The sequence below is a fragment of the Gallus gallus genome, chromosome 6 (assembly GCF_016699485.2).
Source record: "Gallus gallus isolate bGalGal1 chromosome 6, bGalGal1.mat.broiler.GRCg7b, whole genome shotgun sequence".
Lineage (NCBI taxonomy): Eukaryota > Metazoa > Chordata > Aves > Galliformes > Phasianidae > Gallus > Gallus gallus.
In genome coordinates this window covers 33,838,679-33,858,770 of record NC_052537.1, presented here as the reverse complement: position 1 = coordinate 33,858,770, position 20,092 = coordinate 33,838,679, and the positions used below count along the sequence as shown (strand labels likewise).

Sequence of the window (20,092 nt, the reverse complement as noted above, 5' to 3'; positions counted from 1 at the left end):
TATGGAACTGCAGAGGAATGTTCTGCTATGGCAGCAAATGTCTCCAGCACTCTGTTCCGCAACAAGTAGGGCATTGAAGAGCCTTAAATCACCAGGCTGTCCCTTTCTCAGCTGCGTGACCACTCCTGTGGCTTTGAAATTTCAGAATGAGAAATCTTTCTCTATGGCAAACTCTGTAGCTGCAAGCAAAGCAATTTAAAAAACACTTTGGGAGAGTGGTTCCTACATAGGGCTTCTGTTACAAATTGCTTGGCTCCAGCGTTCACAAAACACACAGTTTGAATAATACAAATAGGTTATGAAATTATTGTGATGTAAACAGCTAGAAAAGTTGTTTCCTATCAACAGATCCATTCTGAAAGAACAGTAATGCAGGGTTATTTATCGTAGAATTATCACAGAATGGTCTGGGTTGCAAAGGACCACAATGCTCATCCAGTTCCAACCCCCTGCTATGTGCAGGGTCGCCAACCAGCAGCCCAGGCTGCCCAGAGCCACATCCAGCCTGGCCTTGAATGCCTGCAGGGATGGGGCATCCACAGCCTCCTTGGGCAACCTGTTCAGTGCGTCACCACCCTCTGGGGGAAAAACTTCCTCCTCATATCCAACCTAAACCTCCCCTGTCTCAGTGTAAAACCATTCCCCCTCGTCCTATCACTGTGCACCCTCATGAACAGCCGTTCCCCCTCCTGTTTATACGCTCCCTTCAAATATTGGAAGGCCACAGTGAGATCTCCCCAGAGCCTTCTCTTCTCCAAGCTAAACAAGCCTAGTTCCCTCAACCTTTCCTCACAGGAGAGGTGCTCCAGCCCTCTGATCATCTTAGTGGCCCTCCTCTGGACCCAGTCCAAGAGCTCTTTACTCAGCATTTATTCATTCCTGATAATTTGGTGCAGTATTATTAGAGCTGGCACTCCACGTACAACATGCTCCAGTCCTCAGGCGAACTCCGTAACACATACGTGTCTCCTGACCCATCTTTTTAGAGACAAAAGGTGAAGTCAACATATGTGATAACAAGACTGCAGTCACGACTTCAGTACTAATTATCCAGGTTCATGGATTGTTTTGATGAGGCTGATGTTTATTACCTTTGGGTCTACAAGCCCTGCTCCAAAAGCTTTGGGTTGTAGGTTTAAAGCTGAGCAAAGCTGCAGCCAGGTGTCCTCTACAGACTGAGACCTTCAGGCACGTTGCCATGCGTCCCTACCTCCCCAACCCCACAGCAGGGGTTCAGGACAGCATGCTCTGATCCACATCCACCCAAGCCAGCTGGCTCTGCTTGGTGTACTTAAATCAGAAGAACTAACCTTACTCTTCTGTCTTGAGCCCACTGAGGGAATGACGAGGTGTGATGCAGAACTACTCCAGAGGTGATAACCTCAAGCACAAAGATGGGAAACCAGAAGTGTCGCCTGGGCAAGACTCCATAGAAGCACAGAACTCAATGGGCTGTTAGGTTGAATGTTTGTCTGTACCTACGCTGTGTTTGAAAGCAAGGTACTGCACTGATGTTCCTTACTGTATACAGCTCTGAAGTATTTTTCCCCCATTTATGCACTGGAGATGGGAATTGTTCTATTTTGATTAGATAACAAAATGGAACATGAAAATAATATATGATTTGAACTCCACTCTTCACTGTTGGTTACTCACTGCATGAGTGCAGAGAAATTACTTAATCCCACTATGAATCAACTCAAACATCTGTAAGGTCAGCAGAACACAGACGATCCTCCCCAGATGCTCTGAGTTTCTCACAAAAATAATTCAAATTAGTATTATTGTGGCTACATAAAACTGACACCATAAATCTTACTTTAGGGCAAAGAAGGCATCTTTGACAGCGGCACCCCTCGAGCGAAGATGAGCTAAATAAGCTGCTGAAGTTTAATTCACCCACAGTGCCCAGCTGCTTGGGTGATGGATCCAAAACATCATTTCTCAGATTGAAATGGAAGACCTGTATGGGTGGGCACCTGAATATGGGGTGCAGTTGGGCCAGTCTGCCAATAGTACATGCAGCAATTAGCTTAAATATTTAAAGCGTATTTGCATTCAAGCCAAAAGTACCTTTCAATCAATAGGTTAACCAAGTGGTTTGTAAATGGAAGATCAAAGTCTACGTAACTCAGATGATTGCACAAAAAAATAATAAATGCTTGATTATGAGAAAACCAAATAAAATAGTAACATGCTGCTGAAGAAATACCACTGGCACACTTCAGACTAACATTTATAGAAAATGGGAAACAATATACAGGGTGCCTGACAAAGCAGTTGCTGATTGCTGAGGACCTCAGCCTGGCACAAGGTCTGCATCAACACCTGGCTCTGATTTCACACCACAGCCAACCCGCAGCACTGCCATGGCTGGGGAATCAGCTCCAAGACTAAAGGAAAGTGGAGCTTTAAGGCAAGCTGGAATTGTCAAGATAAAATCACCCCCCAAACGCTGTGCCTGTGTTTATTCCCACTCAATTTGCTAAGACTACACAATGCAAGACGCAGTATGATGATAAAATGCCTTGAGTAAGATGGGTTTGCACACTGCTGCATTTCCTGCTGTTTGCCTGTGTGCTCAGGAATGGGAAGTGGTTATAAACCTGTTAAGAAAACATCTCAGAATTCCCCAGAGCAGATCAGAACCCCGCTCTCTTAGGGAATGCGAGGCACAGGGCATCCTGTCACAGCAGCACCTGTGCCTACAGCCATCTGCCTGGACAGCTGATGCACGTTACCTCTGTTATTTACCCATTACAGCCCACAGTGCTGCCTCACAAACCAGTCTGCTTTATCTCTATAGAGGTGACTTCACTGCTGGCATCCCCCCCTTGCACCCGGACTATATAAACTCTCCAGAAATACCTGGATTTTGAAATAAAACCTGCCATTTCCTGGTATTTGCTGCAATTGAGGCTCCAAAAAGGACTGAAAGACTCCAAGATACAGACTGAAGTTCAAACCTTTCATCCACCATATCCTTCTAACCCTGCTGAATTTGCATGGCAGAACACTTCCTTTAGTGTTTTCCCTACACCCTTATCAGCATCCACATCCATCCACGAGCAAAGCCTCATGGGCTCATAGTTCATACTTACATCTATTTTCCATCAATCAGGTTTTCCTAGCTTCTCTTCTGTTTTGTTGAGTTCTTGAGTTTTTATTTTATTTTCTGTTAAACTTTTTCCCTGGGTCGCAGTGCTACACTTCCAATCTCTTACCTTCATGTTAATGTAACCCATAGGAATTTAGAGGAATACTGACACTAAATTATTGGCATAAGAGGAAAAAAAAAAAAGCTATCAAAGCTGAAATTATTCACTCGCACCATCTTACTCATATATTCATTACATTACATTCAAATAAAACACACATTAAATACACACAGAGTTTTAAAACACTAGAAACAATTGTTATCAAATAATCTGATGAGGCCCAGTAGCTGCTATCTCATCACCACTTATGGTTTAGGTTCCCCATCAGCCACTCCCAGGGATGCGTGAGCAGAACTCAGCCTGTGGAGCACTGTCAGCCCCATGGCCACCCATTGCTGGAGGTCCATTATGGAGCAGGAAGAGCGCATCTTTTTCCCTCTCCAGCCGTATCTGGAGCCACACGTTGTGTACAAACTGCCTCTGCTCTTTTGAAAAGCTGGCCTTTAATTTCCTTTTTAATATACGCACTGTCTCGAATAAGATATAAATAATCAAAACGCGTATGCCAGGTGTTTCTCCCTTAAATCAATGAGAATGAGTTGCACTTTTTGCAGCTCCCCACACAGTTTCACAATGCCCAGCAGATCCTCAGCCTCTGCATTTCCCAGACAGCACTCCTGGAGCCAGACAATTTACGGTTCGGGGAAAGAAGGAAACGTTCAAGGGAACTGCTTTATAAGTTGACAATGGTCAGAGCAATTGCAGCCAAGGAGAGCTGAAGGGCACTCTGTGATGCCCAGGAGCCAGGAACCATTTCTCCCAACTGAAACGTGAGGCAGACTTGCCAAAAAACATCATTTTCATAACCATAAATGCTTAATTGCTCTGTCATTTAAATATCAGTTGAATTACACGGGAGGAAAAAAAGAGTACCTTAAAAGTCTGTGTTTGAATGTTAAGACCAGCAATGAAAGTGAAGCTGAGCCCAGCTGCTACTGGTTCCCAGTCACTTATTCCTTCCTATGACCCAGTCATTATCTAGCATCAAACTCTGAGCTTCAGCTGGCGACTGGCCGTCAGACAAAGCAGTGCTCTGTGGGGCAGGAGGTCAGCAGCCACCAGGGCACGTTTTCTCCCTCCATCCCCAGGCATGCCATGCACACTGCCCCGCTTCCAGCAGCGTCACATCAGCGATCTAACAGACAGAAGTCACACGGAAAACAGTTTGCAGATGCAGCCCTGTCCCTTTGCTCTTAACAAACTGATTGTGAGCTGATGGCATCCTGTACTGGAAAAGCTTTCCTGCTGCTGGTGTGTCCTCAGCACACAGGACTCTGTTGCCCAGAGCCCGGCCTAATGAGAAACCTTTCCATTTGTCAGCATCAACAGATTGATCCCAACTTCCCCGTTAGATCAAGGCAACTGTTGTATTTCATCTATCAGCCTCACACAGGTAAGGGCTCCATGTCAGAACAAGAGACCAACTTCCACACAGACACGTAAGTAAAAGAGATTAGATATTTTACAGCAGAGAGAACAGCATGCTCCAATTCAAAACTCCCCGCACGGAGTTGTGCACGTTTACAGATTTAGACCAAGCCCCGATCAAGCACAAAACAGAGGAGTTGGTGCTGCCAGGGGAACCGCAGCACAACACACGGGGCTGCAGTGCAGGAGTGGCTTTGCCATCAGCTTCACTGGGGTCATTTTTTCCTCCCTCGCTTTCCAAACAAACGAGCAATTCACATTACAGATTACGCAGGTTACAAAGGAAATTAACACAAAAGAAGAACTGAAATGAGTCTAGTGAGGGAATGTTATTTTCACCCCTGGCGGCTCCCGTGTCTGCACACACAGCTCTGTTTTATCAAGATCACATCCAGAAACTGCTCAGCAAAAAAACCCAATCTATAGAACGGCTCTGCTTCAGAGATATATATGAGTTTTGGAAGGATTCGGCACACGTTTGTCATTGGCACTGTCCTGCTATTCTCCTGTGTCCTTTTATTTCATGCATTTTTTCTGACACAAATAATTAGCTTAAAATCCTGACTCACAACAAAAGAAATCCTTGTGAGTGAGGAGTGCTGGATGTCTAACACCTATGCCAACATCACTGTGGGTCAAATCTAAAGCATGCTGTTGGGTCAAAGCACATACAAAACTATCAATAGTTTCAGTCTATTTTCAGACTTATTAGCAACTCTGATGTTGGAATTTGAAGTACATTTTATGTGCTGGATGAATAGATCACATATGCCAGCATAAATTTTTCATGATTTCTTCATAAATTCCTCGTTTCTTGTTGTCAGTTGTCTTGGCAGAAACTAAAATGTATGAAGCTGTAAAAACATCACTCTAATTAAGACAGCTGCCTACTTCCAGTAACACCTGACAGCAGCCCTGCCATGCGTCCCCCAGCACACACCACTGCAAAATGACCTCTTCCAAATGCAAAGATTAGAACAAGTGTGCATCACCTGTGTGCAGCAGGCTATCAGCTGAGCAACACCCGTCTGCACCTTGTGAGGCCCTGAGGGTTTACATTTAATGCTTCTTCCCCACTTATAAATTCATGTTGGTTACGAACTGTGCTTTGTTCCACTTCAGTACTGAACAAGAGACTGCGACATTCAACTGCTTTGATAGAAAGACACGACTATGCTGGAGGTTATTGGGATTTTTGTATGGCTGTTTTTGGTGGGCTGTCCTCTGCATTTTGTTACTTGAATAAAAGGAGGGACTTAAGTCACAACACCTGAAGAAATGGATGAAGAAAACAAGTTCTTGACCTGTAAAGGGAACGACATGAAAGCTGAGCCCATGTTTTCCAAGGAGAATCAAGCTCTTGTTTCCTTCCTTGGCAACCTGACTGCATCAAATCACAGTCACGGGGGAAGACGACCCAGGAAGGTTTGCTCTGCACTTTTGGAAGTGTCATTTGAAGGAAAGCCAAACTCGGCACACATTTGCATAATGCCACTGCTACACTTAATACTCCAGCACTGCATCTGGCAAGGAGTAGAGCCACACTGAACCCTCCATACACCTCTGATCAGTATTCACCTGAAGAAGTACATTCGCCGCTCCCAACATTGGGCAACTGGGTGAGGGATAACTCCTAACAATGAACAAGGAAATAAAATCTTTAGATGCCATTGAAAGCACTGAAAATTATTACAGGTTTACATAGACTAGGAAAACTCAGTGGCTAAAAAGCAGTAACTTCTGGGTCACAGCGGCAGGCATTGAATGCATGCGTGGTATACCCAAGAAGCACTTGTTACTGCACGAAGGAAGGAAGGTAAATCCCAGTGCGTTAGGTTGCAGGTAGGGGATATCTTTCAGAGAGGGACATTTTCCTTAAGAAAACTTTTCCTAGATAAAATATGACTTGAATGGCTGTGGGAGAAGCACATCATAAAAAACAGTCTGATAAATGAAAAAGTAGACAGCGTTGAAGCAGAACTTACATAAAGCACTCTTGGCTGTGACACTTGGCAATTTTACTTTGATTTTTAAAAATTAAACATGGTTGCTGGCTGAAAAGATGTGAAACAGCCCAGCAAGAACATGAGAAAAGAGCGTGGGAGGGAGAGGGAATACTTCAAAACCACACTATCGCACCGCGCTGACGAACCACACAACTAAAACTCATTCCTGAAATGTTCGTTTGGATATCTTTGTAAGTCAATTGCAAGAAGACCATCAACTATCTTTGTCTACATCTCACTCCTTTTTTCAGCCTTGTATTTTTGCTATGCCTTGTATACTTGCAGGCATGACTAAGCTCGCAAAGGGTAAATCACAAAGTAATTCATTTTATCAGTCAAACATGGAAGGAACAGAAACAGTGATTACTGAATACCTGAATTCTCAGAGGGAACACTTCAGCATTAAGAAATAAGGACTGTCATAGAGGAACATAACTTTAAAGTTTCATTTTTAATATAGGATCATCTGTTCCTCCCACAAAGCCATACCAGTTTGACCACTACAAAGAAAACCCAACAACCATATATACATATATATACACATGTATATATATGGTGTATTATATATATTATATATATAAATACATAATTTTCACATACAGTACAAAAATAAGTGAAGAGAGAAATAAACATCAGGGAAGGGGATGCCCCTGTTGCAGCCTGCTGCCTTTCATGGTGCATGTCCTTGGTGCACTGAACCAACAAACAATGCATTTCCACGAAGGAGGAGCCTGAGGAGCTCTCACTATGCAGATGACTGCCTGGTGGGTTAAATTCCCCATGTTTTTGAGAATAAATTGCCTTGCCACATGTAGCAATGCTTAAAGGCTGTACGTTAAAAGATTAACAGAAAACTTCTCCTTTCCCCCAGTACTCTTGCTGCACCTTGATGCCAAGCGCCCTACCAGAGGGCAGAGCAGCCACTAGCCACAAACTTACCTTGCAGTGTCAAGATGGATTCAACAAGAACCCAGAGCAGAATCAGAGCTGATGTCCTGTGAGCACTGGGTACCCCTGGTGATGCCCCATGGCTGATGAACACAGCACATAGGATGCACGTGGCAGTAGCTCCAGAGGGAAAACTCACACTCTGTGCTGCCTCCTCTTATTAACAACTCCTGGCTCCCACACTGCCTAACCACAGTCCCTGCGAGCACCTGGGCTGCAGCACAATTACTCTCAACAGCTTTAACAACCCAACAGCTGTAGCTCTTTATTGTAATATCCCCTCCATCCAGAAGGGCATAATGCATGCTATTATCAGGGCAGAGCTGCACCACAGCCCTTGCTCTGCTGTGACCTACCCAACGTGTATGTGCAGTGGAGAACCAACCCCATGGCCAACAGCTGGAGGAGATGAGCCACCTTTGCAGTGCGCCCAAACATTACATGTGGTTTAGGGATATGAGATCAATACTCGGATATACACGGTGCAAGGTTCACCCCTACCAGTATCCTACCTGAGGCCATGCTGTCCATCACTCGTGTATCCTAAGCCATCAGAACCCATTGGTCTGGGTCAGGGAGGCAAGCACAGAGCTAAAAGGTAGCACCAGCACATAGCATACAGCACAGACACCAGCCCAAGAACGGCCTGCTGCCAGCTGCAGGAGGCCAGATGACACCTGAGCCAGCGTAAAGCCTGCCAATATCAATTAAGCCGTCAAAGAATTAACTAATTTAATCAGGCAGGTGATTTTGTGGCAGATCAGTGCTTTGTGTTCCATAGGTGTGGTGGTTTCCACCCCACAGCAGTAGCTCCAAAATGAACTTCAGCCATGCGGTCCCAGTGCAGCCAGATAGATGGCTTAGGGATCTGAAGCTCCACAGACACTGGATGCGTGTATACAGAGAGTGAATATAAAGAAGGAAAACATTTACATTTAATACCTTTTAAACTATTGTTTTAAGGGCTGCAAATGAAAAAGATCCTGGAAGATTAATTTTGGTTGCTTGCTCAATCATTCAAAAATGGGAGCTGTAGAGCAGTATCTGAGAGCTAACACAAGCCAATCTATGTGTTCATTGTATGAAGGATGCTCTAATTGTGATATTTGTTCAAAAACAATGAATTCATTTTATTTCTCCAATGAGACCAGCCCAGAACTGTCAGCACGTTGCTGTGCCTACCTGTAACTCACAACCTTACAATGAAAAAGGAGGAACACCTGCCAAGCACGGCCTGCTATGCCACCAGGAGGAGCACCAGCAACCTCTCAGTTCTCTTATCTAGTGCTACCAACTTTCACACAGGTGGTAGCCAGTGATCTGGTACTTCTTTTCCCTCTAAATATACTTGTAGTACTCATTGTTCTACAACCACGCATGACCGTACAATCTGTTATGTCACAGCATGAATAGTTTTCCATTTTTTAAGCCCTGGTTATTACTCCACTGGCTGTGCTTCCCCATACTTGAGCTGCCAATGCCTGTTTTCTAGAGTACAACTCAAAATTCTGCACGTGAAATACTCCTGATCTTAAAATGTAATAGCCCTACAAAAGGCCTCTTTGTCTTTTTGTGCTTGGAGGGCTCTGCTCTCAGAAGCCAAAGAGCTACATAACTGTGGGTCTTCAGAAAGACAAACAGCCAGAGCCCGGGCAGCCAGGCTCCTCACCCACAGAGCTACCCCATGGGCTCTGCCAGGTGGGACAATGGGCACTGCTGGAAGGGGACTGGTAAAAGGCTACAGCTCTGTATGCTGCATCGGTCTTACAAGTCAGACTACAAGCGAAAAGAGGAAGAAAAATCCCTTGGCAGTTCTCAGGGTCTGATAACCTGACGTGCTGTTTATATCCAGACCTACACAACTAGCCTTGCTGACTCCATGTGGGAAGGATAACCTTCTCCAAAAGTCAATCATTTTTTCTTCCTCTCATCCCTCAGGTCTACAGCCTTCTGACTTCTTCAACCACCAGCAGGAAAAACACTCCTTGCACTTCTTGACTGATAGGCCTTGACACAGGTAACGCACGAGGGACAACAATGGAGCTTTTACTATTTCCCAATAATTTTTATTCCTGTATCTCAAAAACCTGATTGATGAAAGCAGCCAGGAACAATAACCTGGGATGTGTAGGACAGTGCTGTGACTATGGGAAGTGCACTGACAGGAACCAACACACTAAAATAATTCTCGAGGCGTGCAATCACACACAGGGAGAGGGCCGTCTCCCTTCTGTGACACAAAACTCCCACTCACCTGAAAATCAGCAGGCTTGGCCTTTTGCTGTTTGCGTGGAAGGAGGCAGAAGGGAGAAAGGGCATTCATTTCTATGGTTAGGACACTTCTTTAAAAGAAAACAGGAGAATGACAGTGCAGGACCCTGTACTGAGAAGAAAACAGAGCACGTTCTGAAGGGTGGCTGAGCAGCCCAAAGGCCATTTCCTTCCCTGCCCCACTGCTTTCACTTTCCAGTGCTGAAAATAATGCAGTCAGTAACTGAGGGCCAAAACCATGGAGCTCACCATCCAGCTTCATAACAAACTTCAGAAATCTCTGGTACAGAATAAGAGCCAAGAGAAGCAGTTAAGCCTGAACTTCCATTTATAAGGTACAAACAAACGTATTTTCTTGCTTCTGAAGAATGAAACATTTTGTTGCTTTGCTTAAATGATAGAACGGGAAAAGATTAACAAAACTCAACTGTGGAAAAGCAGCACATCTTCCACTCACCAGGCATTTTAAGATTAACCTAAATGAAGCTGATATGGAAAAATAACAATTATAAGTGAAAACTGCTACACCTTCAGTTTTAAAAATAGACATCACATGGCACCAACTTCTCCTGTTAGCAAAAATGGAGAGCTGCTACCGTGCCTTTTGATTTAACACCTTCAGCTTCATTTAATTGCCTGCTTCATGCTGCTGCTTCCGTAAGGATCGAGCATTCACACATTCTTGTTCACGCCATGCATTTTGTGCCAGAAAAATAAAGGAACTTTGCAGCTTTAGATATGATGTGGGCAGCGTTTCATTGTCTGAGTATGCAGAACGCATCGATCCAGGCAGCTGACCTGGAGCTGCCCTGCTGGGGTACCAGGATTTAAGGCAACAAACAAATCAGCACATCAAAGTGGGTTTAGTATCCTTGTCCACACGCACCACGAAGCTGTTTGCAGGATAGGAAGGCAGCACTTGGACTTGTCTGCTAAGTCATGAGCACAAAAGGTAGCAAATACCAGACCTGAGGTTAACCAGGCATGCACTATCAGTGACTCAACATGAGCACAAAAGCATCCCCAAAAGGTTTCACTGGGTGCACAGATCAGCTGCTGCTTGAACCAAGGAACTCTCCAGTGTTACCCAGCTCCTGTTCCTTGTGTCACTCCTCTTGTTCATTGCATACTAAAAATGTCAGTAGTGGCCATGGCTACCACACTTACCATCACAGAATGGTTCAGGTTGGAAAGGAACTGAAAGGCCATCCAGCGCCAACACCTCCCAGCAGCTCCGGCTGCCCAGAGCCCAACTTCTTAATGTTGTATGCAATCAAGGCAGTGAAAAATACGTGCAAGTACACAAAATAATTAGTATCTTGTTAAAAGCAAAAGAAAACAGACATTTACAGCATACTCTGATAATGGTTCCAGAAAGGGAAGCAGAAAAACCTATTTGTGATGTTCTCCTGCTTTTGTTTATTGTAATCACTGAGCAAAGCTGCTGCTTTCACTCGGTTGCATATAGCTCAATGCCCTATTTTTCTTCTAAAGAATCACATTTCTGAGCCACTTCTGAAAACGACAGACTGTGAGGGGCCTCTCAATTGCTCATTATGCTTTACAGAACAAATATTTAAGAGTTGGTAAAATATATCAAAGAAGATGACCAGCGGGGCAAACTTTTGGCTTAGCAGCTACCCAGCAGTGACGCCCCATGCACTATCTTGTATGTAAAACCCACACCAGCAGCACGGGAAGCCCACCGGACAAAGCATTACCCTAAATACACACATCTCTTTACAGTCCTCCAGCTTCATAAGATAGCAGTAAGTACTGAAAACGTCTTGAAGGGATTAAATCTGCCACCACCCCAAGGGGGACAGGCAGTTAATGAACTGGAGCATTTCCAGGTCTAAACCTGAAGATTGCCCTGTTACTTAAAACTCCACAAGGAGCCAAAAATAGCAAGGCCTGGGAACAGAAGGAAATGGATATAAATCTACAGAAGCCTTTCTTCGCTTTTTGTCCCCTTCACATATGAAACTTCCACCCAAGAGCACGAGCAGTTGGGACCCTTCATCCCTGTGTGCTTCTTCCTAGCTCAGGAGGAGATGTTCCCCAACATCTCCTGTTCTAAAAAAAGTTCTTCTCTTTCCAGTTGCTGTAATTTTCTCATAGCAAACAGCAGGTTGAAATGTCACGGAAAACATTAGAAATATTTTTCCGAAGACATTAGCTACTGCTGAACAAGGAACATCTGCATCTTAGCCTCATGCTCCACGGTGCTATTTCTGAACAAGCACTGAAAAAGGATCGCTCTTTGCCAGCAAAATGAAACACAGAGCCTCCCCTGTGCTTCAGGGTGAAATACAGCCACAACAGCCTTCACCTGATTTGATAGAGATGGCAGGGGACAGAGATCTATGTTCCCAGGAGGACAGCAAATCCCATCCACACTTTAGGGACAGAAAAATAAGTTTGTCAAGGGATGCATAATAATAAAACACGTAGCAAACAGAGTCACAGCAGATACGTGGCACAGTCCCACAGCCCAAGCCCACCTTTATCGATTAACACACGTCTCCCAGCACGGGAAACCCATAACTCAGACCACGTAATAACAACTCCAATGGCAACTGTTTTAGTCCCAGCCATCCTTACTCCACCTGTAGACCCCAGAAGCGATTCATCACGGGCCCAAGCAGACAAAGGAGTCCCCAGGGGAGCAGCAGATGACTGTGGGGATCTGGGAGGGTATGTGCCATCCCATCCTACACCTGCAGCATGGCAGCAGCACCGGCACGAGGGCTGCTATGGAGCTTCTCCAGCAGAAGTTATCGCAGATTACAGAAATAGAGGAGAAAAGTCAGATCCATTAAAGGCAGCAGACTGCCAAGAAACCGACTGTTCATAAATTCTCACAACAGTGCTGTTATCAACAGAGCACCTCTGCCAGGCACAACATTTCTACCTCAGAACGGCTGGGCTAAAATAACCCGCTGCAGAGGATGCTTCTGCCCTCCCACCAGGAAAGCAGCGAGTGCAAAGAGCACCTCCTGGAGCACTTCCCTTCTCAGCCTTTGGAGCAAGAAAAAAAGCCTCTGTTATTTTCGACCTAGCCGAGTGCATTCGTTTCATTCCCAGGTCCAGTTAATTTGACAGGTGCAACACTAAACCAAAAATCCTGCAAGGTCTTTGCTGAAAAGGTCAGTACGTTATGCAACTCGGTTTTATGGACAATGAAAAGGTCCCCTCCTTATGCAGAAACAAGTCTGCAGTATCTTTATGTAATTTATCAATGTGCACTCATCTGTTTTATTTACAAATGCAGAATGAGTTTCTGGGCACACCAGCTCATTCCGAAGAGCGGATCCTGAAATGTTTAGCCTCAATCCATACAGTGCCAATAGGACTCTCTGCCACTCCTTTGCCACTAAAGAAAAGAATTGCTCATATCGGAAGGGTTATTTCATTGCATCCCTAAATGCATTTTTTAGTTGCTAAAGTTGCATGACCGATGCCTAAAACTTTCCAAATCAGAAAGTTGGTATATAAAACATACTAATATCAGGGAGGTGGGGTGAATCCCTCACAATTCAGGTTTTTCTGACTGTTCAGATTTCTTGAAAATTCTCCTCTTAAACTCCGATTGCATTCCAAGCACTGCCCTCATCCCAACCTCCAATTTGGAAACGCTGCACGGTTTCTATATTCCATAACACATACTGAGTAAATATTTTAATGATCAGTGCCTCGGTGAGAAGTGCAAACTCTCCAGTAATGCCTACAAATCATCTCTTTGAACTTAGTATTCATGTAGGTTTGAACTGTAGATTTGCAGGTTTCTCAAAAGGAAGCAGCAATTCCAAAGGATTTTGTGCTTCCTTTTGCCACCCCCTATGTCCGCTGGGTTCTTTTGTAGCTTTCTGGACAGAATCTTTGTCATCCTTCAGGACTGTTTGCCCCGGTTATGAAAACTGCAGCTCCATCCATCAGTGGTTTGGGCAGATTTTAAGCACAGGCTGTTTCCCTGCACCTCGTCTGACAGATGTGACTTGACTGGTCCATTACGTAAGGCCAGAAGCGTACTTCCATCCAGTCACTGCAAAACACACGTGTTTTTCTTTCTATATGTCTGTACAAAGCACAGCAGATGATGGCGTAGCTTCAATAATTAAGCATCACTTTAAAAATCTAAGCAACGATTTTATTTCAGCTGTAGGTTACTCGCCAGTAAGAATAATCTCAGGCCACTGAAACCCATAATAGACATCCGGGCTCACAGCTACACGTGACATTGTTCAGTTCACAGCCACACCGGTGCTGTCACACTCTGGATGGACAGCCACACACACGGCCAAGTTAATTCTGAAGGCGCAGCGTAGATCTGACAGGTACTGCTATGACAACCATGTAGCGGAACAGCCTACATTTCCCAGCAAGTTCCAAAAATAAACACGTACGATCCACGCCAGCAAGAGCAAAAAGGTACATGTTTACCAGACATCCCCCCTGATCTGTCTTCCTCCTCTTTCCGAGACTTTTGTTGTTGTTTTTCAGCTGGAAAAATTCTTGCCCTGGTTTTTGGGAGGAATCACCTTCCCCTGCTGGGCAGGGCGGTGTGGAGCAGAGCAGGGCACAGCCTCCATGCTGCATCACCAATGCCAGATGTGTTTCCCCTGGAAGAAACACGCAGGCACGAGGAAGCTCACTCTCACTGAGCAGCATTTCATCCCCTTCCCTCTGACTTCAAAAGAGAAAACAACCACGGATTTTATGTAAATATGTACATTAGACACAAAAAAAAAAATAGAACAGAAAACAGCAAATTCATTTTTCATAGGCAACCCAGCTTCCACTGGAACAGCTGCAGATGAAAGTACCAGCTACAAATTAATATATCATAAGGTCTACCAGAGGAACTGAGCGTCTCAAATGCCAAAGTAAGAGCAGAGATTACTTCCATTTACAAAATGGTAAAGAGGAGCTGTTTACATGCTCTGAGTTACCTGCTGAAGAGGAACCTAAATTGAAGTTGTCAGCTTACAGCAAAGTAAAAATAATTCCTAAAACAATTCCAGATCATTTCTAAACAGCGCTCAGAAGGGGAAAACGTAACAAAATGAAATCCCTGTTGATTGCTCAACAAATGATTTCCTCAAACTACTACAGAGGAAACTGCCACGAGTGCTCTTTCTTTTTGCAGGACGTGTCTGGGATGGAGAAACTGCCTCCAAAACTCTCCTGTCCTGAGAGAGAGGAAAAGCTCTCAGCTGTCACACAGAGCCACTCAGGTTTCACACGGGGGGCAGTGGGACAGAAAAGCCACGTGGCTGAAGATCAGGCACAAATGCTGTAATTGAGGAGCTGGGATGATATGAAGCAGCTCTCACAGCTGCTGTAACCGCTACCAATAAAACCACTTCTTTTCAATTTGGGGATATTCTGCCTTTACCTTGATGGGAAGCACTCTTCCTGAAAATACGAAAACACAAATCTCGCCATAAATGTCACTCAAACGTATCCTAAAATACTAAGTAGATTTGTTAACAATTTCCAACAGCAGTACTTGAAACAACAAGTAGCGCTTTCTTTTGCTCATCCTTATCTTTCGGCAACGCGATAACGGACACATTTACCAACCAGTTGCTAACAGCTAACCATGCTTTAAAAACCTTGTTGAAAATGGAACTTGGAATTGCAAAGTTCCCCTCCAAGTTACAGCCCAGCGTCTGCCAACAAACACAGGCAGAGTCAAGCTCCGACAGCTCTCTGTGCATCATTTAGGCCGTTCTGCCCTCCCTAAATCACAACCAGTGTCTTAACAGATGCTCATCACGCTGTTTTTCAATACTTCTGCTGCTGGAGACCGTGCAGCCGCCCCGAGCAATCCGTGCAGCGCTCCCTGCTCGAGTGCTTCCCCAGCCTCAACCTGCACGTTCCTGCCCAGCTGATGACCAATGTTTCTTAGCAATTCAACGTGGCTGTGAGAAGACTGCTCCCATCTGCTCCACTGTATAAGTTTATGTATCTGACGATTATTTATCTACTTCCAGCCCCTCTGTCTTGTCACTTTCTTAAATGTAACCGAGAGCAATGGCCGTTTCAAGTCAATAAATGGATTAAGGCTTAATAATTAAATACTATCTGGATATTCTTTATAACCAGTCACCGTCAAGCAGCATCCTGGTATGGGTAAGGCTGGTGCCAGTACGTACTGGCCTGTGAGGCAGTCTGTGTCTAGACTGGAGAACAGCCTCTTACTCTCCTCTTAGAAGCAGCTGTTTTAATCAGAACGTGCTATCCTCTATTATTCACTTCTGTCACCCTGTCTTCAATTCCCTTTTCCATCTCTGTTGCTTGGATATTGTAGTTTACCACTGAACAGCAGCTGATCCGGACCTAAATTTGACAGCGAAAGGCAAAGCGGTGTTATCAGTTTGGATTTTCTCTCCTTCTCCTCCCTCTGACACCCTTCTCAGCGCAGCACCTGAGGAAGCTGTGCTGTGATTACCACAGACACCAGGTGGCATAGTGATGAACTGCACACTGCCAGCACATCAGCACCACTCAAACCTCTGACACCCAATTAAAAGGTTTTGCTAAAGCAATAAACAGTTTTAACTTAAATGAGAGAGGCCCGTAAATAGAGCATTAAGCGACACATCTAAGAACAAAAATTAACTGAGATCTCTTTGGATATGAAGACTTGTGTTCATCCCAGCACAACAGGTGGTAACATACGACAACCTGAAACGAAGGCTGAGCACAGAAGTAGCCCTGTGTGTGGCACAGCATGGGGACAGGCAAAGCAAAGCACTGCACCAGAAACATAACAGCAAATGTGGCATGAGAGCAATTGATGTGATTGGGTGCATAAGTATTTATGTACATTTAGTACGGTTGAAGTTTTGTTTCACACTATCACACATACCTCCTGCAGAGGAACCAGTGGACTCACAACCATTCTGTGCACTGTTACAAATTAGTTTGCTTAATTTGGCTCATGCCACCAAAGTAACGTGCAGAAGTATTTTGCAAGAGTGAAACCAAACTGCCTGCTCTGAGTCCTTCCTACTGAAAGGAGCATCAAAAAGACAAAACCTGTTCTGATTTTTTTCCTAGTTTCCTTCAGTAGAAGTTTATAGGTGTGAAAATAGCACACAGACAAAAGGTAGTTAATAACGCTGCTTCTTGTTTTCAGAAACCATATTAATTAAAAACAAAAAAGAAAAATGAAAAGCACTCAAATCAATTCAGAAGCATTTACAAATGAACCGGTGTAATGAAAATTAACTTGTAAATTAAGAGATGAACAAACCCTTGGCACTGCTGTAGATATTCATCAACACCAGCAAGACTTGAAAAAAAAAATTAAAAGCCATGACAACAAAAGGCTTTACATACTAATGAGATACGTAGGGTACTGCAGGCACCCAGAAGGGGCATGGAATACACCACTGCTGCTCCTGCTCCTTTGGGCCTTGCAGCTTGGCATGGGAGGAACCACAGAATCACAGAACTGTAGGGGCTGGAAGGGATCTCTAGAGATCATCAAGTCCAACCCCCCTGTAAAACAGGCCCCCTACAGCAGGATGCACAGGTAGGTGTCCAGGTGGTTATTGAATGTCTCCATAGAAGGAGACTCCACCACCCCCCTGGGCAGCCTGTTGCAGTGCTCCGTCACCTTACCATGAAGAAGTTCTTACGAACATTTGTGCAGAACTTCCTATGCTCCAGGAAGGAAAGGAAGACCAGGCAGAAACAGAAAACCAAAGTCCTGACCCTATCTGCGGGCCTCTGCATCCACATCCTTTCCATACCAGGTTTTCAGATGAGAACTGCCTGATGAGAGTCCCTTTGTGCTCTAAGGAAAAAAACATGGAGCAGGGAAAGGCACTTTCTTTGCCTTCACACATACATTTCTATGACCAAAAATCCACAATTAAAAAACAAAACAAAAAAAGCTACAGAGGTGAAAACTGCACCCAACTGACCACTGTGAAGTTACCTGGCAATACTGTGAAGATAATGTGAGGAAGACCCATCTCCATTAGAGCTGGGGATAGAGCCGCTGTGCCGGCGCTCAGTCACAGCGCGACGCATCGCTGGCACTGCGAGCAGCCAAGCACAGACCTGCCCACTCCTGCTCCAATCTCCTCCAAAACTCAGCAAAGCACAGAGGTGCTCTCCTTTTTGAAAGGATGCCGATAACATATGCTGCGAGGGTTTCCGAAGCACCTGCAACAAATCTCTCCAGATAGCCGGGAGTTCTTGAAGCAAAACCACTTTCAAAATTAAAAAAAAAAAAAAAAAAAAAAAGAAAACAAAGAAAAAAAGAAGAAAATAAAGAAACCCAATGGGCTTTAGATCTTCCTCATCAACCAATCCGAAAGCCTTCTTCATTTAGAGCAGCAGGTGCTTTGCAAGCTGCAGCCGCGTGGAGCGTGCATCCGCAGCCGACGGACCCGGGAGCTGGCTGCACCTAACTCATATTTATTAGGAGTGGGTTTTATTGGGTGGTTAAGGCAAGTTCAGAAGCCAGGATTAAAGTTATGGCGAATTTTTATAACGAAAGTAGGAACTGTAGTAGAGGGTTTTATGTAAGTAAACACTGACAACTTTACAGCCATGGTAGCTACCAGTAAGCACAGAAGAGATTTCTCCAGGCAACCAGTAAATAAAATGCTTTTACTCATACTTCCATCACAGTACAAATAAAAGCTTTTGACATGTTTAATAAATGTCACGAACACAAAATACTACATCAAGACATGTTAAATAATGACAGTGCTGCAATTATTGAGCAAAAAACGGGGATTAGAAATATTGGCAGCTTGTTTCTTCATTAGCAGGCTGCTGGAACCTGGCTTTAAAACGCCCTTTGAGTTCTGTCTGATTAATACCACCGACAACTTTTGAGCATGTAACTCCCCATCAGCATACCATAACCACTGGTGTTTGTGGTCAAACACAAAACATATCACTCATCTCCGGAGAAATAAATCCGTCATTACAAGATACGTATAGATCCCTCCTGCAGCCTGATCCAAATTACAGCTCTCTGGATGATGCCACCCATCGTTTGCTGTGTCCCAGAACGGATCCCTCAAACACTGCACTGGAAACTCCAAAGCCCATTTTTAAATAATTATTTGCATCACAGAAGAAGAAAACCCCTAGCTGCCGCATTGTGTTTTACTGTTTCCAAGCAACACTGTTGTTTCAGATCAAACATGAAACAGCCATCTCTGAGCTGCAGTGCTTTCCTCTGTACTTACTTATTCTGCATCATGTTCATTATAACCCAGTCGAAGGGATAGACATTCTTCCCAATGAGATTCTTGAACATGATGAATGTTTCCATTAGAAAATCCTAAAACAAGAGAAAATATTTGGAAAAGACTGCTCTTATAGATGAAAAACCACAAGTGATAGTGTCAGTTATTGATGACTAGATTCAAAAGGCACTTTATTGCCCTGCTTCATAAAAAAGCAATTATTCATATAAAACATACATAAATGCTACTAAGTCGTATTTACATATGATGTACGTAAGTGCTACAATGATTCTATTTAAGCCTTTCAGAAGCGGTATCAAGAGCAATCCCACAGCATAAACAACTCACTGCATCGCTCGGGAAGGAGCTCTGCATTGCCAGCTACGAAAAGGGAGCTTCCTTAGAACAAAATGTTTTCTTCCCTATAGCAGAGGATGATGGACCAAGGCCCTTTGTGTGCACGCTGTACCACAGCACACATAGCAATGCATGCTGCTGTACATGGGACCTTTGCAGAGGTAAAAAAAAGAGCATGCTGAGTTTTCCCTCTCCTTCAATACACCCTCCTTAAATTTTCCCTTGCCCCAAAACGAGACAAAGTCAAAAAGAAATAAAAAATAAAAATAATAAAAAGCTAAAAATATATATGTAATAATTGGATTCGGGTAGGTCTTGTGGTACACATTAGTCACGACCTCGAGTGGGTGGCAACAATGGCTCTTTTTTGGCTACCATGAAACTCCAAAAGACTTTCTCCCTGAAGGGAGCAGCAGTAATTGCTTCTGCCAGAGAAAACCTGACCCAGAACAAAGTTAATTTAGTAGCACAAACCAATTTATTTCTACACAGATATAAACAAACATCTTTTTGGAACAGAAACCTGATGTACTTTGCAATGTAAATCATCTTCTACAATTTGGGAATCTATAATTGCTAGCTAACAATTTAAGTAATATCAAATGCTCAGAGAAAGACAGAGAAAAAAGACAACTTAATG

The 20,092-nt window shown here is 44.1% G+C and overlaps 1 protein-coding gene across 7 annotated transcripts in view; it reads right to left on the bottom strand.

The window, feature by feature from the left end:
• The window catches only part of DOCK1 (dedicator of cytokinesis 1), a 275,550-nt gene that overhangs the window by 97,746 nt on the left and 157,712 nt on the right, over window positions 1–20,092 (bottom strand). For all 7 annotated transcript variants that reach the window (XM_046943088.1, XM_046943087.1, XM_040702563.2 and 4 more), the window contains one exon: window positions 19,096–19,190. In XM_046943088.1, coding sequence (XP_046799044.1) covers window positions 19,096–19,190 — 95 coding nt within the window. The remainder of the gene's footprint in view (window positions 1–19,095; window positions 19,191–20,092) is intronic.